Source organism: Oncorhynchus mykiss, chromosome 5 (genome assembly GCF_013265735.2).
Source record: "Oncorhynchus mykiss isolate Arlee chromosome 5, USDA_OmykA_1.1, whole genome shotgun sequence".
NCBI lineage: Eukaryota > Metazoa > Chordata > Actinopteri > Salmoniformes > Salmonidae > Oncorhynchus > Oncorhynchus mykiss.
In genome coordinates, this window is record NC_048569.1 from 40,039,033 (window position 1) to 40,065,221 (window position 26,189).

At 46.0% G+C, this 26,189-nt stretch overlaps 1 protein-coding gene across 1 annotated transcript; it reads left to right on the forward strand.

The window, feature by feature from the left end:
• The first annotated feature begins 2,728 nt into the window (after positions 1–2,728).
• On the forward strand, positions 2,729–22,823 carry LOC110523800 (fibroblast growth factor 10). Its single transcript, XM_021602827.2, has 3 exons — positions 2,729–4,006; positions 20,511–20,614; positions 21,827–22,823. The coding sequence occupies exons 1-3, from the start codon at positions 3,682–3,684 to the stop codon at positions 22,016–22,018; spliced, it is 621 nt and encodes a 206-aa protein (XP_021458502.1). The 5' UTR covers positions 2,729–3,681; the 3' UTR covers positions 22,019–22,823.
• Positions 22,824–26,189: the final 3,366 nt, after the last annotated feature.

Below are 26,189 nucleotides of genomic sequence, written 5' to 3' on the forward strand. Positions count from 1 at the left end.
GTATACCAATGAATTCAGCACAGTGTTGTACAGACCAGATGTACTCTCTCTCTCTGGTATCCCCACTCCAGTGCCCCTCGCTCCGTGCCCCTCGCTCCGTCCCCCTCCCTAGAGTGCCTGCTTGTATCCCATGGTTTGTTTGGCCTCTCTCACTGCCTCGGATGGGTGGTAGGGATTCCAGTCGTCTCTGGGACGTTAGAGACAGTCTGAATGGTCTGTGATGCAGGTACTGAAGACCTGAGCCAGATTCCCCGTGGATGAATAAAGTCAAAAGGCTGAAGTCCAAAACCACCACAAATAAAGTGTCACATTTATTGATGACAAAAGTTGGAGTCTTACAATAAAACTGTATCTTTAAAGTAAAGGTTTCACTCCTTACTGAGCAGTGTCGTGATCTTGAGAGACATGCATGACACTTCTTTGGCTGTGGTGGAAATGGCTTTAGCATGACCACCATAACACAAGATGTTTGATAGGTAGGTAAAGAGGAGGGAAGGGACCGGAGATATGGCTTTTGTCTGACAATGTGAAAAGGAAATTAAACAATGAACAAACCAGACATGAGACCTAGATTCTTTGAAGGGTGAAATTGACTGACACACGGAAGGTCTACTTTGGGTTTTAAAAGCCTAGTAAATCACTTGTGTTGTAACTGAATGTATAGCGTGTTGTCTGTTTGTCCACATCTTTGCCTGACTTGGTTTTGTGGTAATTTTGTGGTAAGACCTTAGTTTTGTGGTAATTTGTCAGGATGGTCCATTAATTCTAGTCATGGTCAAGTTCTAAATATTGTAGCAATACTGCATCAAATGTTGTTTCTTTGATCTGTAATATGGTCAGGTCCATAATTATTAGCACCCTTGATAAAGATGAGCAAAAAAGTCTGAATAAAATAAATAATACAAATACTGAGCTGTATTGTATGCCCCAAACAAAAATGTGATTATTTATACTAAAACAATTGCTCAGAGAAAAATATTTTGTTTTAAGTAACACAAAAATATATAAAAAAGACAGGGGTCAAAATGATTGGCACCCCTGTTTTCAACACTCTAGTACCCTCCTGGTTTATGAGATTTGAGAACACGTTGGGAGGGTTCTTAGACCGTTCCTTCATAGATTAAGATGAAGATGACTTTATTGGTCCAACCTGTATACATACAGCACATATACAGGTTTTTGGAGGGGTGTGTGTGTGTGTGTGTGTGTGTGTGTGTGGGGGGGGGCTGCATTGGGAACCTTGCTCGAGGGCACAACAGCAGGCAATGGCATCTAGGACTTGATACCAGCAACCCTCCGGTTGCCAGCTCACTTCCCGATAGATTCCTTTGTTGGACCTGGGATTTGAACTGGCAGCACTCCGGTTGCAGGCTTGCCTCTCTAACTAACCTCTAGGCCACCTGCCGCCAAAGAGCTCTATTGTCATGTCATCTGATAATAGCACGGGTTCCAATCTAAGTGTGAATGCTGTTTATCAAACTCCAAGCGGTGCTATGGTCAGATGACATGAAAATAGAGCTCTTTGGCCTCAAGTGGTGGGTTTGGCATCGTAAAACAGAAGAACCCCATACCTAATTTAAAATATGGTGGTGCATCTTTGATGTTATGGGGCTATTTTGTTTTCACTGGTCCTGTGACCCTTGTTAAGTTCAACGGCATCACACACTTTACCAAGTACCAGGACATTTTAGCCAAAAACCACGTTGCCTTTGCCAGGAGGCTGAGATTTGGCCACAAGTGGATCTCCAGCAGGACGATAACCCCAAGCACACATAAAAATCCACAAATGAATCATTAATTGACCACAAAATCAACATTTTGCAATGGCCATCTCAGTCTCCGGACTTAAACCCCATTGAATTGAAGAGAGCAGTCCATCAGTGCAGACAAAGGAAATTAAGGACCTGGAAAGATTATGTATGGGGAAATGGTCTAAAATTCCCCCCATTGTGTTCTCCAATCTCATAAAACATTTTAGAAAAAGGCTCACTGTCGCTATCCTCCCAAGGAATGGGTGCTGGAGTATTGAACACACGGGTGCCAATCACTTTTACCATAATCTTTTAAAGATTTTTTTTATTACTTGCTTAACAAAATCTCTCTCTGAGCTATTATATCAGCATAAAATAATATAATTTCCCCTTTGTTTTTTTTTACATGCAATACAGCTCAGTATTTGTGTTATTTATTTTATAGTCTTATAAAATCTTTATCAACGGTGCCAATAATTATGGACCCGACTGTATTTTAAAGGGACATCTCTGTCGTGTTGATTACCACTCACGATGAAAGGATAAAAAGCAAACTCCTCAGCAAATATTTATTTCTAAAAAGAAGAAGAGGCCCTAAAGGAAACAGATGAAGACAACACTCCGAGCCTCACCTTTTAAGGAGGATACCAGCAATGGTCAGAAGCACCCAGGTGGCATTGATAAGACTGAAGTCAATAGAGACCTAACCTGTCTGGCAACACTTCCACCGTGAAAGACAGGAAAACAGATAAATATAAAAGATACAGAAGATAGGGGGAGAGGGGGATATGAGAATAGGAAACGAGAGGAGAGAAATTGAGGAGAGAGAATTTCCACAATTCACTCCAAACCTGTTCTGAGCAACTGGTAGGACTTGGACTCAGAAGGGGAGGGAACAGGGTGAGAGGGAGGGGTAGAGGAGAGAAAGAGAGAGAGAGGGATAGGAGGGGAGAAAAACAACCTCTCCCTTACTCTATCTGACACACACGCACACTCACCCTAACACACACAGACACACACTAGCAACTAAGCAACATAATAAAAAAAAAAACTCGCACACATAGATCTTCAAAGCCAACTGGCTTTCATAGACCGCCAATTATCCTAAGAGATTACATCTGGGGGGATTGCGTCAGATAAATAAGGTGAGAAGAGTGACAAGACCCAGTCACCTCAGCGCAGCGAGACAGACAGGGAGAGGAACTCCTCAACAGAGATCCCAACAGGAGAGAGAGAGAGAGGGGCACTCAGAGAAGAGAAGCAGCACGCAGCCACTCCACTCACAGGGACTCAGCTCAGAGAGACGGAGAAAAGAGAAGGAAAGCTCCAGCTCACACTCTACTCTAGCTCAGAGGGACCAGGGCACAGAGACCCAGCGCTTCCATTCTCACTTCCCCCACATAGAGGAGCACAGCACACCAAGAAAGAGACACTCCAGCTAAGAGGCTCTATTAAACAGACAAGTAACTTCAGAGGAACATCCAGAGACCAGAAGAAAAGCAAGGATTACATGATTCCTTTTTTCCCCCATCCTTTGATTCTTCATTTTGATGAGAAACAGCTGTAGTGTTTATCTTGAGATTTGTTTTATTTATTCATTTTTTTGAACATTTTTGTTGTCTCCCCGTCCCCTCTTCTAACCCTCCCCTTATCTCATCCTCTCCAGAGGTGGTAGAGGTAGCTTCTCATTAGTATTGTACGAGGAGAGTGAGCGGCAGAGGGCGAGAGGTGCTGGTTTCCCAGTTTTGAGTTATGTATGTTGACACATTCCTTTGGAACACGGGAGGAATAAGCAGCAGAAAGAGCAGCAGCAGTGTTGTCGTGGTCATCCGCCGGGGGTTCCATCTCCCGCTCTCAGCCCTTCTCCCTCTCCCCCATCCAGCATGGTCCTTTCTGTGAGCTTTTCTCCAGTCCTCCCAGCTCCAGTACAATGTGCATATGGACAGTGACTAAGGGTGCCGCCGCCTGGTCCTGCATTCGTCTGTCCATCCTCTCAGTGCTGCTCGTCCTGCTGCTCTGTCCACTGCCCTCCACGTGTCATCCGATTGCGCCTGGGGTCGCCACTCGCTCCGTGGCGCGCTTGTCCAGGGCTGCCAACGCCTCTTCAGACACTGTTGTGGGGCGGCATGTGCGCAGCTATAACCATCTCCAAGGAGACGTGCGCAAGAGGAAACTCTACTCCTATCAGAAGTTCTTTCTCAGGATTGATAAAAATGGGAAAGTCAATGGCACCAAGAACAAAGACGATCTCTACAGTAAGTAACCCCCCGGAAAATATGCACTCACTCAGCTTCTGTTTTGTGAGTTTTGCTTCTTTTCTCATCCCTCTCACATGTGAGTCCCGTAGAGTTTGGTTCCCCCCCATTATTATGGCACTGCTCTCTGGTTCCCTGCCTTTGATTTGACTCCACTGCCTCCACACATAACACAAACCTTACCTGGTATTGTGGTGGGCATCAGTAGGCATAGATCTGTCTCTGCCTGGGCAGCAGATGGTTCTTGGATAGTGGAAGCAGCATGGTTGTTGCCTCTGATTCAGTGGACTTTCCTTTAGAGCACGTTTACTGGAACCAATTAGAAATAGCCCGAATAACCCTTTTCTCTCTGAGCAAATATCTTAGGGATCACATCCCTATATGCTTTCTTTGGTGACTTATTATATTTTATTATTACAATTGTATATGTAATACAACTAGTGCTACTAGTGGCATATATAGTGTTAACATCATTTGAGGTTTTCATCATCATCATCATCACTTCCCAGTTGCGTAGCTATGTCCGTCATGGGCTGACATTAATATCTGTATCGAAGTGCTTGTATCCATCCACACCCCTGCTTAGAAGGATATCTCTCAGCTCATCGTTATGCTGCTCTAATCACTACACTTGCCTGCCTGGGTACAGTAAATATTACTACGCAGCGAGCGATACCCCGGACCCCTGCCAATGCTCGCAGCACCTGGCCGCCACACGCTCTCTCCAAGCTGGTTGTACACTTTCCCGTCAGTGCGCTGTGCGCACATTGGCCCCAATAAAAGAAGGCTTTGCCATGTGGAGCCCATGTGTGCGAGGCTTCTCTTCTCAGACAGTGCCACTCAGACGCTGAGACTCTGCAAGACATGGCTGAAGGAATTTAAATTAGCAGAGCGTCCTCTCGCCTTCAGCACACTCAGAGTTTAACCATCAGAAGCGGATGTGTCAATAACCACCAAAAGTTCAAGGTTTGAGAACAGGTCGCGACCATAACACCTAGGCTTGATCTACCCTAAAATTACCCTTAATGCTTCAAAACATTTAGACTAAAATGTAATACATAGATTTTTTGAAATCCACTTTACAATGTGCTTGCTTGTTTACGGAAAGATGGCAGTTAGAAAGAGAGGAGAAAAAAAAAGAGAAGTGCGTAGTGTTTTATGGTGAGTGTCCAATGCATGCTGCATGTGAGTGGTTCCCGCCAATAGCCAGCATGTGAATATAATGCGCTTGTCATTAGCTCCCAGAATGACCTTAGGCACAAGCCTGCCTGGTAATAATTCTGAAACCAGATGGACAGAGCACTTCTTGGGGAATTCAGATCCCATGCTGCCCAAATACTGTCCCATTTGAAGTGTAGCTAGACAGGGCTAGGAACGAATGTCTGGGGGGAGGCAGAGGACCTGGGCCTGTTGGAGGCAAAGTGAGAGAACTACCAAGGGGTGATACATCTGAATCGATCAAAACAGCTTGGACACGTGCCACAATTAAACACAAAACATTTTCTATGAATCCAAAAAGGAAAATGCCCACCAGGTTGCAGTAATGTTCTCTGTTTCTCTGACTTGAAACCTTGTGGTGAAAAGTCCAAATGTGGCATAAGATAAGATGATCAACACCTCTTGGTTTGTGTATTTGGAAACTGCAGAAACTACAGGTGAGACTTCAGACTGGTATTTCAGGTCTCCTGGTTTGGTCCTAGAAAGGGAGACGTGTTGCCTAGTTGAAATGTCTCAGAGCAGCAGGACGATAGAGAGCTGCTGGGTAATGTTACTACTATTTGTTGGTGGTGGAGGGGGAGATGCTGGGGGAGCGATTGTTTTTGTCCTTGCCCAGCAGTTTGTCCAGTCACAAACTCTGGGACAGCTGAAAAATTAGCAATAAAATGGTGCTGAGTACATGTTCATCTAGCCTGTCAACTCCTCTTAGTCTGGTAGTATCCTGCAACATCATGGAATTCATTTTTGGGTTAAAATTAACCAAATATTTGAAGACCTTCCTCATCAGGACAGAGACTGTAGTGTGTGGGAACACCTTCACTTCATTAGCTCCAGTTTTCGTGCTGTTCTGAAACATGTTCACTTGGATTGTCTCCAGCATGCGTGAACATGTGTCATACTTTGTGAGGTAAGGCAGACATTGAGGAAGGTGTGTCTGTCTGTAAACTCAGATGTCACTGTAGACTGATGCGTGGCAGAAGATGGTGAATTTGTCTCTAATTACATAGTGTATGACCAGTAGGCATTGCCTGGCCAGGCCTCCACTGCCCACAGAATTGCAGCCTGTTAGGGTCTTTATCCTCTGCAGCTTTGATATGCCCATGTACAGAGGCTCGATGTTTACGTACGGTGGAGTCAGAAGGCGAATGAATGAAAGATCTTCTAATTAAATAAAATGAAGTCTGATAACATAGCTTTTTGAAGAATGACATGATAACCATTGTAGAAATACATAGGTAGGTAGGCTACACTGTCGGAGCACAAACCTGTGTTCTTAGAGCCTCTTTGTGTGCTGTGTTGGTCAGGTTGGTCAGGTCTGCCGGTCTGTTACCCGGTCCCTTTCTCTCTCTCAGCCCTCTACAAAAGACCTATCTATGTGCGGTTTGAAACTCAATCCAGCCCATATTGTGTGATTCCCTTTCAGAATCCATCTGCTCAGTATTACAGTGTCACACTGCTTTCCTGCACGTTACTCTCCAGTATTAGAGTATTAAGGCGCTGCATGTGTGAACCAAGCAAACAAACGGCTTATTTTCATACTGAATTATTCAACATGTCCAATTTATTTACTGTTCTAATCTAGAATGTCACCGACCAATAACAAACAGTTTATAACAGATGGGTGGGTTTTTTCTCTCTTAGTGATTTTCTCTCATTTGGCATCTGGGCCCCCCTCTCTCTTTCCTCTCCCTTCACTTTGCTTATCAATGAAAGAAACTGGAATCCAAAAAAGCACTCTCTAATAGACGACTGAATTCATCCACAGCGGACTGTGGTCTGAAGTTATATACCTGGGGATACTGGGGAGAAGGGGGTCCGGCTAATGAGCAATCATGAGACCCTGACAGTTTTGATTGAGGGGACTTAGGGCAGTTTAGGGTTCAACTGCAGGTTGGATCGTGAGCTCCACAGAGTCCAACTCTTTCCAATCACGTTGCCAACTTTGCGGGCTGTCCATCACGGAGGGGTGAGGCCTATTTAGCCCTCGCTCTAATCTGATGCTGCGGAATTAGCATTGCAGGCAATCCCTCACAAAATGGGCTGTTCTAAAGCCAAACTCATTTGTTTTTGTCACGTTCTATTGCAGTAGGAGATTGTTGATGTGTTGAGCCCTGGAGGAGATGCTGGTGTACAGCAAGCACAGTGAATAAGTAGTATCAGCACTTCTTCTGTCATGTCATGGTCTACTCCTTTCCTTGATGTAGACAAGGACCCTGGACAAGGTGCTGTTTCATTTTATATTGCAACATTTGATACAGATACCTCTAGATCCATATCCAATGAAGTCAAACTTGGCTGAATCCTGAGCTCCTCTGACTGACTCAAAGTGGCCCTATAACTATCCAACCTAATAGTGTTTGTTATCCTCAGCTCTCCTGGCTGGTTCTGTAGCAGGATTCATCATTTCTTGGAAGATTTATGAAAGGAATAATTCTGACAACAGGAATCCTCTTAAGTGCTGCAAACGAGGTCTTAGCAGCATAGAGGATGGGAGGGCTAGGTAAATCTAGTACTTTTATGGTTCCACCAGACCATAAATGGGGGATGGGGGCTCTGGTGTTCCATGTTTCAGCAGTAGAACCACGTCTTTGCAAAAGAGGGGTACCTATGGCAATGGACTAATATGACTGGTTGGTGACGAACAATCGAAAGGGGCTAGTGAAAGCTTTTTCTCAGCCCCCCATTATAGTTTTTGGCTCTGGCATGCTTCATCGTGAGCCTCGTGGCGCTGTTGGAACGCAAGGCTGTGTGTTTTCTCACTGATTTGTGTTTCTCTTAGCGAGAGTGTGGTTGTGTGTGTGTCTTTATAATGTGTTTATGAGAGGATAGCAAGAAACCATGTTGGGAAATGTGTAAATGTATGCTGTAACTGCACCCGTCTGCACCACATGGATGGCACTCTCTCTTGAGTGTTCTCCTCCTCTCTGTGGTTATAGTGCCCATGTGTGGTTCTCGTGGGAAATCTTAACCACACGGGCAATACAAGTGAGTTATGAGGATTGTGTAGATGTACAAAAGGTTTGTGTCAGTGCTTTAAAAAAATATATATATATTTGACCCTAACATCTTCATAGGCTTTCTCTTTTCTGATTCATAAATAATTGGCCAGGGGTCTAGAGAATGTGCGGGATGTGTCCAATTGGCTGCTACGTCCTGTCCTTTCACACTTAGAATTAGAAGCAACATGTTTAGGGATTATTTCAATCTAGGCCTTCAAAAGATTCAGGATAAATGAGTACACAGGAGTTCTCTCTTTTTTTGTTGCATTGATTTTTCGTTGGTGCTGCATTGCTTGTGCTAAAAGTAGTACAAGCAGTCTGTTACGTAGCATAACAGTATAACAGCAGTTGGTAGAGTCCGGCGGAGTGTGGGTTTAATTCCCGCTGGACCACCCATATGGAAATGAGGGCATGCATGACTGGAAATGGATTTGGATAAAAGCATTTTCTAAATGGCATGTATTATTATTATTATTATTATTACTATTATTATTATCCCCATAATACCTTCATCAGTGGAAGAGGCTGCAGCCTCAGCCAAAGGGAGTCATTAAAAGCAGACACCACTGGCACAGGACACCCCCCCCCCCCCCCCCCCCCCCCCCTACAACCCCTGCACCCTCCTACACCCCCGGGCCGTTCAACACTTTCTGCCTTTAGACCTTTCCAGCAGTATCTCCCTTATCGCAGGGGAAGTTGGAGCTGTTTAAACAGGTTGTGCAGTCACGTAGATTTGTGAAGGCCTACTGTACAAATCGGTTTTGTGAAAAGTGTGAAAGTTATGATTCATATTGAAATTGAACCTCAATGATTGAAGGCAAGTCAGTTCTTTACAAACTTAAGACTTTATCATTCGCTCATCTTCAACTAACCCCTCTTGAACAAGAAGGTTGGCCAGGGAAGCCTAGATTTGTCTCTCAAGCATCTTATTGTTTCTGCCCCTTCGTTTGCTCTATTTTGAGTTCAACATGGAGGTATGGATGTCCAGATGTATGACTAACCTTTGACCCCATTACTTAAAGAGAGGGTCATTTGTGCCAGGGTTTAAAGGAGAACACCACTGTCTCCCCACTATCATTTTGTCCTGTCTGTCTCTAACAAGCTGCAGTCAGAGAGTGAGTGAGTGTGTGTGTGTGTGTGTGTGTGTGTGTGTGTGTGTGTGTGTGTGTGTGTGTGTGTGTGTGTGTGTGTGTGTGTGTGTGTGTGTGTGTGTGTGTGTGTGTGTGTGTGTGTGTGTGTGTGTGTGTGTGTGTGTGTATGTGTATGTTCAAATAAGGAAAGCTAGCAGTTTTCATATTTTTCTATGCGGTGACTGACCAAAGTCGCAGGGGACAAGGGGGAACTGAGGCATCGCTCTCTGTACTCACAATTTTCCCCTATTCTTTAAAAATCATTATTTACGCATATTCTTTCAGCGTTTCCTGATATTCACCCATCAATTTACTCTTGTGTCAATCATTGACTCATCTGAACATTTTTGTAATAAAACACAGACTTCGTGAACCGCATGCTGTCCTGCCACTATACCATCCAGCCACCTCTTTATTCTGTCAGTCAGCAACCTCTCTGGAAACGTCAAAACTTCACTGGGCAGCTCTCTTCTCTGAAGAATGGAATATAATTCCCTGGAATTTTAAATTGGCCATCTTTGTTTTGATTAACTGGTTTTGAGTTTTCAATGTTTACCTTATGTGCGGATTCAATACCCTCACAGACGTGCAGGATTTGACTTATATTCCTTAAACCAAACCAGAAAGTCAAAGGCTCACAATTCGGAATAATGATTCAACAGAAGAGCAACTTTTGAACATACCTTCAGCTCTGCAATAGTATGTTGCTGCCCAGAGCGCAGGATTGGCAAAGATACATGGCATTTCCTCTATTTTGGAAGATGCACTGCTAAATCTAACCTGGTAAGGCATCCATGGTATAGGCCAATGTAGTTGAATGGTAGGCTGTCCAGGTGAAAGAAATGGGAGCATGTTTCATGTGTTTGGGTGCTGCAACGTTACAAACATTCGCTAGATTAGGTCAAAGTCATCAACATTGAGAACCACAGACATCACAACACATTCAAGATGTATGTACACACACATACACACACACACACACCGAGTGTGGTGGGACAGATGGAAGTCTGGGAGAGAGGAGAGAGGAGAGGGAGTCTTAATGGAATCATCAAAGGTAGTGCAGGGAGACCAGTGCTCGGACCAGAGACGCATCTGGACGGCCTGTCCCGTTTTAAAGGAGCAGGCAGGAATGCCTGGGGGGGGGGGGGGGGGGGGGGGGGGGGCACTAGGGGGGCTGTCCTGAGGCAACTGGTGGCTGAGCAGGAGCCCTGGATCTTATCCGTCACAGATCCTATATCCAGACCCCCACTGCTTTACTGGCCACTAATGCAACACGTTCCCACACTGGACCAACGCTGGCCCAACACTGTCCCCATCCACATGGGTGCCTGCTCTGACATTTATGAGAGGGTACAGAAGCCTATGTGCCGCCACGTGTGTGTTTGTGTGTGTGTTTGTGTGTGTGTTTGATGGTGACAGAGTAAAGTGTAAAAAAGTACGCGTTACATGCTCGAATCCTGCCCAAAATCTGGAGGGACCTAAGACAATAGATCCAACACAACAACCAGAGGAAAAGCTGTTGATGCACTTTCAGCAGGAAATGTTGAAAGTTGTGGTGATAGGCTCTGGAGAGGATTAGTTTGTTAGGCCTAGTGCTTGAGTGCTGCAGTGCATTGTACTTTCCCCAGCAGTAAAAAGGCATCTGGACTTCAAAAACATGGGACCTTAAATCCCAATGACCCCGGGTTCATGACATAACATGACTCAAAGAGTCTATCGAATGTCCAGAACAATTGGAATCACAACATTATGTTTTTGTATAGTGTGCAAAATGCAAGAAAGGTTATAAATTTCCTTGCCAGATCAAACCCGTAAACACACATTCATATGGTAAGCACTCAGTGCCCGATGGCACGTTTTGACATTTACTGGCATAGGTACTGTGCTGCAGAACCAATAGCATTGGGTAAATCATATTATCTGAGAAGACTGCATTTTTTCTGAAACCACCGTGAACATCAACATGCACTTCATTTGGTTTGCAACGTCCTTAAAACCACCATGACATAATACACAGTGGTGCTATTACCCGGCATGGTAAGCTGATCTCAAACCATGCGAATGTGAATGTTCTATCTCAGAGAAATCTAATGCTATCTGTTGGCTGGAAAACAGAGCTCAGGTATTTGAAACAACACATTTATACTCATTACAGGTGATTATTTTCTTCTGAGTATCTGGATTTGCTTTTAATCATGCTTTGCTGCCAGGTATAAAATCACACACAGCTTGACAGTGTTTCTCCCGTGTAAGACTGCTGTGGAGCCACGTTTCAGGGAAAGAAAAAAATATTGACAGTAGGATGGATAAGAAGTATTAGATGTACAACTTCTGTGTGGAGATGGATCTAAAACACAACTTAACAGCCTCATGAAACCCAAAATAAAATATGACTTAACTGTCGCTAGGTGAAGATGTAGACAGTGAACAGGCGATGTTTTCATTGGATGTTGCTCACCGCCCGCTATTTAAGCACCAATAGGCTACCTTTACACCGCATCCATCACAAGCTCGCGTCCCATTACACCATGAAGAAATTGAAAGCACCCTCATACAGATTTAGCCAGTCACCGATGAGTTACCAGCAATTTACATGAGCAGCAATTTACATGAGCAATTTACATGAGTAAAATATCTGTGAAAAGTAACTAATAAACTAAAAGTTATTGAGTAGTTATAAATTATAATGACAGTGGATGGCGAAAACATCCTCAAGTTTTCTTATGCACAAACCTTTTGACGGCTTGTCCAGCTGGAGTGGGATATTTATTGTCCGACTTTATCTACCCCAATACTTAAATGACTCACAAAGTATACAATTCCCACAACGCCACACTGGCGTTTGTGTTTCTCAATGGATCTAGTGTTCCTCGTGCCCTAAACGCTGAAGTCGTGCCACGGATATGAACCCCTGTGTCATAGTGAATTTGACAGATCGTCAATCAGGCTGTCGCCAGTCGTCGGAGGGAAGATCTCTCGCCTTAGATGTTAGTCACTCTAACCTCAAATAATGCAAATCAAACTTGGGATTGTTGAAAAGTGGAAACAAAACACGAAGGACAGTTTTTGTACAGAAACCTAACACTCTTAGAAGTGACACATTTTGTATATTTCTGCAAAGAGCATTTGAATTCATTGTTTTAATATAATATAGAATTGTCAGTATATATCTCTAAAATTCCAACATCCTCCCTCGTGTGAAAATAAATCATCATTTTCTTTGAAAGTTGTACCTCAAGTGGTACCTCAAGTGGTAAAACCGGTTTTATAATTGAAAATGCAGACATTTACACGTACCTAACCATCTCATATCCAGTCGTGGGCCATACAATGGGAGCAGAGCAGCAATATAATCTTCAAACGGGCCTAAGATAAACTGGGGAAACACTTTTACAGCCCTCCCTAACCTTAAGTTCATCTGGAGTCACCACTGACAATGTTTAGGAGGCAGTGAGGAGTTTGTAGGGGAGATGAGGGGTGTAGAGTGGGGTTGGTGGGGGGAGAGCTGTGTTGTTCTGCAGCCTAATGAAGCCGGCCCCTAAAGAGAGCCCAGACCCTGCTGCACTGATCTCTCAGGAGCCTGGGAGCCAGAGGCCTGTGGAGGCCAGATCAAAGGTGCGAGGCACTGCTGTCAGGAGCCAGCCCAGGGTCAAACCCAGTTCCTCAGCCCCCCCTGCCCTGCCCTGCCACTACCTCAGCCCCTGCTCTGCCCTTCCACTACCCTCCCCCCCTGCCACTACCCCAGCCCGGCCCCCCCCCCTTTCCTACCTCTACTCCAGTCCCCCAGGCCCCTCTACCGCCATTAACCCAGCCCCCACCCTTGCCCTGCCACTACCCCAGCTCAGGCCCAGCCCCTTCTGCCACTACCCCAAACCTTCCTGCCACTACCCCAAACCTTCCTGCCACTACCCCAACCCCTCCTGCCACCCCCCCACATCTCCTGTCAAAACCCCAACCCCTCTGGCCAAAACCCCACCCCCTCCTGACACTACCCCAACCCCTTCTGCCACCCCCCCACATCTCCTGTCAAAACCCCAACCCCTCTGGCCAAAACCCCCACCCCCTCCTGACACTACCCCAACCCCTCTGGCCCCTACCCCCACCTCCAACCCCTCCTGCCACTACCCCAACCTCTGCTGCCACTACCCCACCTCCTGCCACTACCCCAACCCCTCCGGCCCCTACCCCTATCCCCAGCCCCAACCCCTCCTGTTACTACCCCAACCCCTCCGGCCCCTACCCCTACCCCCAGCCCCAACCCCTCCTGTTACTACCCCAAACCCTCCTGCCACAACACCAACCCTTCCGGCCCCTACCCCCAGCCCCAACCCCTCCTGTTACTACCCCAAACCCTCCTGCCACAACACCAACCCTTCCGGCCCCTACCCCCAGCCCCAACCCCTCCTGCCACTACCCCACCCCCTCCTGCCACAACCCCAACCCCTCTGGCCCCTACCCCCACCTCCAACCCCTCCTGCCACTACCCCAACCTCTGCTGCCACTACCCCACCTCCTCCTGCCACTACCCCAACCCCTCCGGCCCCTACCCCTATCCCTAGCCCCAACCCCTCCTGTTACTACCCCAACCCCTCCGGCCCCTACCCCTACCCCAGCCCCAACCCCTCCTGTTACTACCCCAAACCCTCCTGCCACAACACCAAACCTTCCGGCCCCTACCCCCAGCCCCAACCCCTCCTGCCACTACCCCACCCCCTCCTGCCACAACCCCAACCCCTCTGGCCCCTACCCCCACCTCCAACCCCTCCTGCCACTACCCCAACCTCTGCTGCCACTACCCCACCTCCTCCTGCCACTACCCCAACCCCTCCGGCCCCTACCCCTATCCCCAGCCCCAACCCCTCCTGTTACTACCCCAACCCCTCCGGCCCCTACCCCTACCCCCAGCCCCAACCCCTCCTGTTACTACCCCAAACCCTCCTGCCACAACACCAACCCTTCCGGCCCCTACCCCCAGCCCCAACCCCTCCTGCCACTACCCCACCCCCTCCTGCCACAACCCCAACCCCTCTGGCCCCTACCCCCACCTCCAACCCCTCCTGCCACTACCCCAACCTCTGCTGCCACTACCCCACCTCCTCCTGCCACTACCCCAACCCCTCCGGCCCCTACCCCTATCCCCAGCCCCAACCCCTCCTGTTACTACCCCAACCCCTCCGGCCCCTACCCCTACCCCCAGCCCCAACCCCTCCTGTTACTACCCCAAACCCTCCTGCCACAACACCAACCCTTCCGGCCCCTACCCCCAGCCCCAACCCCTCCTGCCACTACCCCACCCCCTCCTGCCACAACCCCAACCCCTCTGGCCCCTACCCCCACCTCCAACCCCTCCTGCCACTACCCCAACCTCTGCTGCCACTACCCCACCTCCTCCTGCCACTACCCCAACCCCTCCGGCCCCTACCCCTATCCCTAGCCCCAACCCCTCCTGTTACTACCCCAACCCCTCCGGCCCCTACCCCTACCCCAGCCCCAACCCCTCCTGTTACTACCCCAAACCCTCCTGCCACAACACCAAACCTTCCGGCCCCTACCCCCAGCCCCAACCCCTCCTGCCACTACCCCACCCCCTCCTGCCACAACCCCAACCCCTCTGGCCCCTACCCCCACCTCCAACCCCTCCTGCCACTACCCCAACCTCTGCTGCCACTACCCCACCTCCTCCTGCCACTACCCCAACCCCTCCGGCCCCTACCCCTACCCCCAGTCCCAACCCCTCCTGTTACTACCCCACCCCCTCCTGCCACAACCCCAACCCCTCCGGCCCCTACCCCAACCCCTCCTGCCACTACCCCAACCCCTCCGGCCACAACCCCAACCCATCTGGCCCCTATCCCCAGCCACAAACCCTCCTGCCACTACCCCACCCCCTCATGCCACTAACCCAGCCCCCCTTTAATAGGACATGAGCTGCCTCTACACCCCTGAATCTGGAAGGTTAATAGGAAAGACTTGCCTGTCATAGGGGCAGCAAGTTAGGTTTCCCAGGATAATTATGCACACACTCTGGGTTAACGACAATGGTGGCCTTGTGGCATCTAAGCTGCTTCAAATTTAGTATCGAATTGATGCCTGTTGTTGATGAGAAAAGGTATTTCTCTCAGAATAGGGCGTGCATTGTATGTTCTTTAGTAGTGTGTAGTCTTCTATACAGTACACAGTGATAGAAGTGGGGGAGGCTCAGTGGTAAAGCTGGCTGGATGTGAAAGCATTGAGGTCATTTTGACAAGATGCGATAACGGGAGTTCTGTCACCCTGCCAAGAAACCACGGCCTTATGTGGAGATAGGGGGTCTGTGGGAGGAGGGGTGGAGAGAGGCCACCTACAGAGCCTAGGGTAGAAGCCAAGGCTGCTGCCGATGGGAGTCACACCAGGCGGTTGACTTGACCACCCAATGGACAGTCCGCCAGCAGAACTGAACTGAGCCACCAGACGACTGTCTGCTCTCCAGTAACGCTGTAATTAGCAGCCATAGCCTCTGCCAATGGTACTGTAGGAGAAACCCAAGAAACACAAATTACTCAAATACTGTGAAACCACATCGACCAATTGAGGTTGAAAAGAGAAAGAAGTCAGATGACTCACCTTATCTAAAGAAAGATATTTCAGAAATGTTTTACCTGCACTCATACGGTATCTCATTACACCATAAACACACAGCCTCTTCTTGTGTGCAGCAGTAAATTCCTTTAGTGAGGCAAGCAAACATTGGACCTCAAATCTAGGTAGCACAAATACAGCTTCATAGAGTGAAATGAGGCGGAAAACTGATTTTGGACTCTTATATAGTCTTGTCCATACTGTATCTGGAACTAACCCTTCATTAGCACTGAAGACTGCAGTCGACTGTTACAGGACCTTGGGGCCTGGTTTTTATTCATCTGCCATATAAAACTAACACAGTCCTGTTATATACACAGGTGTTTGTCTTCGTAGTTTCTGAAAAATGTCGATTGCAGAATGTCAGCACCTTTTTTTCTTGTTTGTTAAGAAAACTCTGGTTATTAAACTTTCAATATTGGTCATAAAACTGTTTCGCTGCACTTAAAAGTTCACCCTCACAAAATATAAATAAAAGTTTTGGGCAATGTGTCAACCAGAGGTAGAAAAAAAACAACCCCCCCAAGCATAAAAAGAAACCAGAGTGAGGAGACAGGAACGGGGGCAGAACGGGGAGAAAGATAGAGGGAAACAGATGCGCAGAGATAAGCGACGGATAAGAGAGAGAGGAACGAAGCAAAGAGAGAGAGAGTAAGGATACTCGTTTTACTGTTGTGAACGGAGGGGCTGAAGAGAAATGGGTCTGGCCCTGTGCTGTGCTGTCCTGTGCTGTGCTGTCCTGTGCTGTCCTGTCCTGTGCTGTCCTGTGCTGTCCTGTGCTGTGCTATCCTGTCCTGTGCTGTCCTGTCCTGTGCTGTGCTGCCCTGTGCTGTGCTGTCCTGTCCTGTGCTGTCCTGTGCTGTGCTGTCCTGTCCTGTGCTGTCCTGTGCTGTGCTGTCCTGTGCTGTGCTGTCCTGTGCTGTGCTGCCCTGTGCTGTGCTGTCCTGTCCTGTGCTGTGCTGTCCTGTGCTGTGCTGCCCTGTGCTGTGCTGTCCTGTGCTGTGCTGTCCTGTGCTGTCCTGTCCTGTGCTGTCCTGTCCTGTGCTGTCCTGTGCTGTGCTGCCCTGTGCTGTCCTGTCCTGTGCTGTGCTGTCCTGTGCTGTGCTGCCCTGTGCTGTGCTGTCCTGTGCTGTGCTGTCCTGTGCTGTGCTGCCCTGTGCTGTGCTGTCCTGTCCTGTGCTGTGCTGTCCTGTGCTGTGCTGTCCTGTGCTGTGCTGTGCTGTGCTGTCCTGCGCTGTGCTGTCCTGTGCTGTGCTGCCCTGTGCTGTCCTGTCCTGTGCTGAGCTGTCCTGTGCTGTGCTGCCCTGTGCTGTCCTGTCCTGTTCTGTGCTGCCCTGTGCTGTGCTGTGCTGTCCTGTGCTGTCCTGTGCTGTCCTGTCCTGTGCTGTGCTGTCCTGTCCTGTGCTGAGCTGCCAGGAGCAACATGTTTCAGTCTCTGGTCTGTTCAGTGCCGCCGTATTGTTGCAATTTAAGCCTTTTGTTACAGCCCTGCCTTTCAACTCCAGAGTACAGGTGATGGTTCTGGTGACTTGGCGAGGGGGTCGTAAAAAAGGGTTTCGCTTTAACGCGCCACATCAAATGGCCCAAAGCAAACGGCTAAAACAGGTGCCTGACTTTCAACACGGCAGAGATAGATCTTATTTTGACATTGCAAGCTTACCTAAAATACTGCAGTGTCACTTATATTACAGGGGAGCTCAGACTTGAAACTGGTTTTGAACCATTCACTCTTGTGCAGATGGGGAAGGTGTTTGTGACTGTGTCTGAGATCTGGCATGCCTACTACTTACTGAAGCGACATACTGTGTACTAATAGTACGACATACTACAGCATTTAGAACGTACTGTTTAGTAAAGCTAATGCAGTAAGCAGCAAATAACAGGATACTAGGCTCATCCTACTGGGAATTTGTAACCTAAAGCGAAATTGCGTTGATTCTTGCCTTTTGTTAGCTTTGGTCAGGTGCAGCGTGTCCCCTCAGCTGATTCGCAGCTGTTATCAAACACACTTCCTTAACAGTGTGCAGTGAATTCTACTAGATGAAACGCGGAAATGAGTCTGACATCCTGGCATGTAAAGTATACAACATTTTAGGAAATTCCACGTACTATAAAATGTCATTTTTTTCACATACCCTAAAATGCCTATTTAGAACGCAAAGATGGGTATTCCGGAATGGCCTGTGTGTGTGTGTTTAACTGTGAGTCAGTGTGAGTTTGTAGGTGCATGTCTTTGCAGTGTATTGTATTTCCGTACAATTGAGTTACTCAAAGTGGTCTCCATACACCTGTATCAATTTGCATTGCCTCTCTCTCTTTCCTTCTCTCTCTCCTTCCTTCTCTCTCTCCCTCCCTCTCTCTCTCCCTCCCTCCCTTTGATCAGGGATTATTCCCCTCTAATCCCACTGACTGTCATCCAATTTCTCTTCTCCTCCTTTCATCCCTCCCTTCCCCTCCCCTGTTCATGAACCTGAGGGAAGGCAGAAGAGCAGAGACCAGGCCGGATAACCTTACCACCACACTCAATAGCTGTGTGCAACCAGAGCCCATACGGAAGGGGCTCTCTTACGCCCGCTGTGTATAAAGAAACCTGTCTAATCCGCCTGTTGAGTGGCGGCCACACTGCTTGTTTTGCCGGTTCACAGGTGCAGATAAAACCTCACCGCCAATTCATACTAAATGGTTTAGCTTAGGCATGGACAATGTACTAGGAGTTCGTTTTCACAGGACGGGGACTGGAATGTCTTTATTTTGTACACTGCATCAATGGAATTATTCATAGTTTTATGGTGTCATGAGTTTTATACAAGCACTTTTAGAAGTATGCTTATATGTTTTCACACTCCTCCTGTGTTACACATCCAAGGTACAATTTCAGTCTTCGACTGTGGAAGTAAAATTAGGGGGTGGGGAGTCTGAAAAGAGGTCATGACCTTTGAGTAGAATCCACAGCTGCAGACTGTATTGGTTCAAAGTTGAAATTGGTTTACATGGAAAAGTCCATGGCAGGGGTAGACTAGAGTCCCCAAGTGAGATACTCTTACGCAAAACTGTTAACCATAACATGTAACCCAGTACAGGGACAGACACAGCCCAAATAGGAAGATATGGAGAGGAACGATATGTCCAGTTGAACAAGTACTTAAGGGTAAATGCCTGAGCAACTTACCCCTGATCAAAGAATCCTGCAACAGCCCTCCTAAAACGGGGTCCCCCCTTGTCTCAGGCGGTGCATAAAATCACACCAGGACAGCAGGATGTTACAAATGTGTGTCCCAGGAGTAAGAAAGAGGGATGGCACAAATAAAAGATGTCAGCGGGGGGGGGGGGGGGGGGGGTGAAGGTGAGTCAGTGTCAGTGTAGACAGGTGCCATTAACTACTCTGACTCTGGCCTGTCAAAGGCCACCTTGTGAGGCGATATCTACTGTCCTCTGACCCAGGCTAGGAGGCTCCACACTGGGTCAGACCAGCCACCTCCCTGCCTCCCTGCTTGCTACAAAGACCAACTTCTACCAGAATTGGTCCTGAGCTAATCCCCCCTAACCCATGATAGCTTTATGGGTTTATATAATTGACTTTAGGATGAAGGAGACTGGTTACCACATCTTAAGTCCCTAATTGGTTCAAGAAACATTCAGACTGCAAACTGATATGGACATTTTGGCTTTCGCCAGTGTGCCGCTCCACTCCGAAAACAAACAAAAGCAAAGAAATGGTTTTTCCAAAGCTTAGCCCCAGCCAACGCCTCTCACTCAGGGCTTATGGCCCGTTAGCATGGGAATGAAATGGCGGCTCAGCCTGTCTGTTCTCAATGACTGGCACAGAGACACACAGCCAGGCAGCCAGGCAGTGGTTTACTGAGGGGGATCAAGCAAAGATGATTGTGATTATTCAAAACATGGTCAGGGATAACAGGCAGGGATAACAGTGTGACTCTACCCCCCGGTGTGACTCAGTAGACAAGGCCTGCAGTTATTATACCTTTTTATGTAGATATGTTCAGTAAACATCCTGGAAAAGACGGTAGTAACTGACAACATCATGGACTACAACATACTGTATCCACTTACATTCACTGTAATACTTAATCAACTGGCCTGTATGCTATAACAGCAATTATAAACTGGGTAGTACGAGTCCTGAATGCTGATTGGCTGACAGCCGTGGTATATCAGACCGTATACCACTGGTATGACAGAACATTTATTTTTGCTGACCTAATTACGTTGGTAACCAGTTTATAATAGCAATAAGGCACCTCAGGGTTTGTGGTATATGGCCAATATACCACGGCTAAGGGCCGTGTTGAGTCGTGCCTAAGAACAGCCCTTAGCCGTGGTATATTGCCCATATACCACACCCCCTCATGCCTTATTTCTTAAATAAACAGTGGAGCCTAACTGTATGCAGTCAAAAACACAGACGCTGCCAGCTTTTACAAGCATTCTTTCTCAATGCAGTTCAATTATTCATTGACTATCACTTCACGTGTATTGGCCTAGTATAACTAACCTATAATGTGTCTGTGTGTCTTCCAGGTGTGCTGGAGATCAAGTCAGTGGATGTTGGGATCGTGGCCATCAAGGGGCTCAGCAGTAACTTTTACCTGGCAATCAGCAAGAAAGGAGAGCTTTATGGCGCGGTAAGATTAGCCTGTACTGAAATTCACACACAGAATAACAATATCCCTACAGAAAAATTGAGCTAATTATTTGGCTGAATATACAAACTTCCCATTAGACTGACTCAGTGTTCAGAACACTCACTAGTTAGTTGCCAGGTAGTGTTTTTACACTGCCACCTTACTGTTGAAAACAACTCTCTTCCATACTATACTCTTCTAAGGAGCTGGCCCCTTTGATGTTGTGTGAGAGCTCTTCTCTCCTCTGTCCCCGGGCCCTTAGAGAAGCCTGGGGTTGTTTTAAAGGACAGTTCCCCTCCACTGCCCGTAAATAATCCCCTAGTACAAGTCGGCCCGGCCAAAAGAGTTGTCGTCTTGGAGAAAGTAAGCCGAGACGCCCCTGCCGTCCCTCTCTCCCAAACACACAGATCCTCCCATATACCACACCATCCTTGTGCTCCACTCTATTCAGACCAGAGAAACACAATACAACAGCCCCCATTCTACTAAAAGCCCTCAAGGGCTACCGGTACTGTTTCATGTGCTCTCACACATCATCTGAAACATAACAGTGAAAGGCTGTTACTACGGCTCTCTTAGTAGTGAAATCAGATGAAATGAGACACAAAAAGCATTCTAGCTAGGAAACACAATTCCCATGACGTATTATAAAGTGTCACACTAAGGTACTGTCATTCACTCAGTAAAACATAGGTGGCATATCTGTCCCTCATTACACAAGTGTTATATTATAGTTAGCTGGTTCTACATTCATATATTCCATTTTGTGGGAGATTATTTTCACACAAGTTTCCATGAGAAAGAGGTAGCCGAACGTGAGTTGAACCCAGGGCAGCGTTTCCAAAATATTTCTCATATGATTTGGGAACATTCAGTTTACTTCTGGATTCAATTTGAACAGCTGTGGCTAAAGAGCATTTGGGAATGGAACATTCTTTACAGGGTCACAACTGTATCCCTTTTTGTTTCTAGTTAGTCAGGACACTAAATGACAAGAGCAGTCTGTTAGAAGCCTGATGAACCCCACTGCCATTATACAAGAATGTATTTATATTGTTGTTAACTTGCCTTATTGGAGCCAACCAACCTGGATGTCTGGATGCGAACTCCTGCTTACTGAATAAATAATGCAAATGTAGACCCCAGTTTCATTGCCTGTGCTGCCAAAGTTGTCGAATCACTCACAATTTGTTTTTCTTGTTTGTTCACCAGAGGGACTTTGGTGTTGACTGTCGGTTGACCGAACGGATTGAGGAGAACAGGTACAACACCTATGCCTCAGCAGAGTGGCGGAACAAGAAGAAGCCCATGTTCGTGGGGCTGAGCGCCAACGGCAAGCCTATGAGGGGCAAGAAAACACGAAGGAAAAACACTGCCACCCACTTCCTGCCCATAGTGGTGTAGCCACCGCATTGGACAGTTCCTTCCCCTGGGAATGTTTCACTGCACTGAGGAAAGACTGGGAACCATTAAAGACATAATGGAGTCATATGCAGTCAAAGTTTTTGATTTGCAAAGACTATACGTATTTTCTGAAAGGAAGGCACTATGTAAAGGAACTGTTTGAACTCATTGTCGCGGAGTCTGACTGATGATGGTACAGATTTGTTTTTAAGTTATGATTCGGCACAGGAGAAAATATGAAACATTTTTCTGTGCCAAATCATTTTCAATGGGCGAACTGTTGGAGACAAAACTGAATACTGAATAAGAGGACAAAAAAAGGACACATTCAGCGTCACTGCGTCACTGAAGACAGGGTCAAAGGGCAGAGTGTACCATGTGTATTTGTCTGTGTAATGATCTGTGGATGCAGTTACATGTATTTATGCTGTACTAACTCATACGAGGAACTGAAATTGACACTCATGCTTTGTGACAGACACGTACAGTACTGGAAGCACTTGGGTGACTTAGGTGTGATGGAAGAGAAGCTGGGCCATGGAGTGAGTCATATGCAGAGAATTTAGTCAAGATAGCACCATAGCATAAACCTTATTAACATGCAAGTTCACTGTATTGGGTATTTCCATTCCTTTACCTGACTGCTTTAAAATAAATTATTTATTTTATGTAATATTTAAAGAAACCAAAAAGACCAAAAATATGGAATGGACAAATGTGTTATTTTTTATCATTTATGCTCTTCTTTTTAAATACTAATCTATCGTTTAAACATGAATAAAATAAATATATTTCTCTTTACTATGTATAATTGTCTATTTGTAGATTTACACCTATTTATTTCACAATACCACAGCACTACACAGCACAGAATATGAATTGTAGGTCTAAACTCAGCTTTTGTTGTTCATTTAATATATAGCGACAAAAGCAGTTGCAAATCCCATTCCTGTATCAACAGCAGTATTACGTGGTCAGAGTAACAAATGAATGGAGACTGTGGTGTGCTTTTTGACATATCAACTAACAACTACCAACCCTTTCATGAATTACTTGGGTACTGTAGGTAGGCTACAGGTATGAAAAAAGTCTGATTTCCTAGCAGTTGGAGCAGAAGGAAGGTGCTGTTTAGAAGCTCGTCAAGACGCCAGAAAATCCAATGAGTCAATTTGACAGCTTGTTCCTAAATTCATTCATAACTCAGGGATTGACTTTGTGGTTTCACAGTGGAAAATGTAGACAAACAAACAAACCTCAAACTGGGGTACATTCTGTGCAAGATTCATATGCCAGACAGTGTTTTTAGAGAAAACAAGGAGCGGACCCTTAGGAGTTCGCAAATTCTTAAATCCTTAATAACGGAAATACAGATAAGGTAAGGCTAAGGACATTGGACATCTACAGCCCACAAAAATACACAAATCGATAACCAGCCAAAGAAGACAACATACAGGAAATACAATGTGACAGTTTCAGTCTGCTTTACAGATCTTGCAGTTGACAAAATTGCAGAGATTTTACCAAAAATAACTGTAACATTTCAAAACAGAAGAGGATTACTGCAACCTAAAAACATTCTAGAAGCACTTTTTTTTCACATTTAAAGTATCAGATATCTCATTGACATCCGGAAAAATATTGTTTTTTGAGCTAAATTGTGAGTAGTTCAGTTGTCTTCACAGATTTCAGCACTGTTAAGCAGACCGCATAAAGTGGAGATTTGGAGTTCTTCACTGAGTCGTAAAGGATACATCTGTTCTTTTATCTCTTCCCAACAAAGGGTACATTTAATTTGGAGCTACGACCATGAACATGGCCTCTCTCTACGTAGCGCAAACAATTTCGTCTTTAGGGTTAAAAGCTTTCTCGAGGTGGCATAGCAGCAGAGCACGTTTCACCTTGACCTGTGATGTACAAATCATGTTCTTCCCCCTCTGCCTTCCTAGGGAGGAGAGGGCATATGGTATAACATAAATATTAGAACGTTGTTTGTGAGCTGATTCTAATTAGGCATGACGTGACGTTTCATTTCTTCTCCCCGTAACCTCCAGATCAGTTCCAGCAAATAGCAGGATCAGACAGGCGTCAGGACACACGAGCACAAAACACACACATACAGTACACGCACCACCACCACCATCCCCGCCCAAGGGTGTGTTCAGGATTGGATCAATCACTATCAATTGTCCAACATCTGTTGCTTTCTGAGGTTTTTCCGAGTGAGATGGAATCTAAAATGTCTCTGTTGATCATGTGGTGTTTGTATAAGGGACTATATATGCTGTTGGACTCAATAATCCAAAATGTGCAATTGTTATGTCAAAGCGTGATTAAGTATGATGCATTTGAGCACACTTCAAAATGGCCTTTCCTCTTAACAGGACGTTCAAGCTCTGTTTATATGATTACTTGGGTGTTCTGTAAACTACATATCATGTACAATTAGACTGAAATGTATTCAAGACACGAGCAACATATTTTTTTTCTTTTATGAAATTCAAGGGCTAACATTCCTCAGAAAAAAAGTGTTTATTTTGTTGTTATTCTAGATTGTAGGCCTAGATATCTGAATACCAGGTTCAAGCTATACTTTTTTTTATAGTACATCTATTACATAACTTGTCTTAAATATCTATATACACTTTTGACACAACACTCCAAAAGCAAGTCCTGCAGGCTCTAGTTTTGTCTTATCTTGATTATTGTCTAGTCATGTGGTCAAGTACAGCAAAGAAAGCCCTAGTTAAGCTGCATCTGGCCCAGAACAGTGGCGCCTTTTCATTGTAATCAGAGGGCTAATATAAATCCTATGCATGCCAGTCTCTTTTAGCTAAGAGTTGAGAAGAGAGCATTACTTCTTCTTTTTGTAATAAACATGAATTTCTTAATTGTTTGCAGAGTCAATTTACACACAGCTCTGACATACACACTTGCCAGACATGCCACAAGGGGTCTTTTCACAGTCCCCAAATCCAGAACCAATTCAAGAAAGCGTACAGTATTATATAGAGCCATTTTTTATTGCATCTCATATTGCTCAAATGAACAGCAAACCTGGTTTCGAAAAACAGATAAAGTTACACCTCAAGGCCTCTCTCCTATTTGACCTGGATATGTTGTGTGTATGTATTGATATGTAGGCTATGTGTGCACTTTTCAAATGTATGTAGTTCTGTCCTTGAGCTTTTCTTGTCTATTAATGTTCCGTATTATGTCGTGTTTCATGTTTTCTGTGGACCCAGGAAGAGTAGATGCTTTTGCAACAGCTAACAGGGATCTTTATAAAATACCAAATACCACAAATGTGTTTTCTGATTGCTTCAGGAAAAGGTACATATCAGTGTGTTGTTGTTTTAAGGGTATTCAGTATAAAGTTGCTGTTCCCTTTCAGTCGGTCACTCGGTGTGACATACTATGGGGAGTCAATGACCAATCATATTCACCTGAAGAAAACTGAAATCACACCTAACGGGCCAATAGATGCCTGATTCATTTCCTCAATTCTTTGTTCTTCAGCCTGTCTGAAGGAACAACGTGTCACGCATTATAAAAACTTCTCAAGAACACGAAGACTTCAAGAGTCGGCTCCGACATAGGTGTCTGTTAGTGGGGGAAAAGTACCCGTCCTCCTAGATGTTGCGAGTTTTGGGTCTTGTGTTTGCTAAAAGGTAACTACTTTCTTCTTTGCTTGTGTAGTCAGTGCTTCCTTGCTCGATTAAGATGGGCAGTGTTAAGAGTAAATTCAAAAAGGCTAATCGGCCGAGTTTAAACCTCCGACCGTGCCCTAGGATATACTTTATATTTATATATTTATATATTTTCGCAATGAAAATTGAAGATACTCAGGAGTGCTGTCCTGTATGCCTGGGGTGGAAACATGCTCAGGAGGCTTTGGCTCGGTCCAGTTTGTGGGACCATTGTCTCCGGCTGAGATCAACATCCATTGGGCGTCAGGCTCACTTTGTGAGAAAATTGGGGCTGCTGGCATAGGGCTTTCCGGTGAAGCGACCTCGGGAATGGGGTTGTCTGAAGCCGGGAGAGAGCAGCAGTGGTGGTTGGAATTGATAGGGTTGTCATCCCAGCCGAGTGAGGCTCATTTCGGTTTCTCTGGCAGTGTTCAGAGTCCGGGTTACGGGGATGATATACTATTCCTGGTTGGCTCTGGACGGCT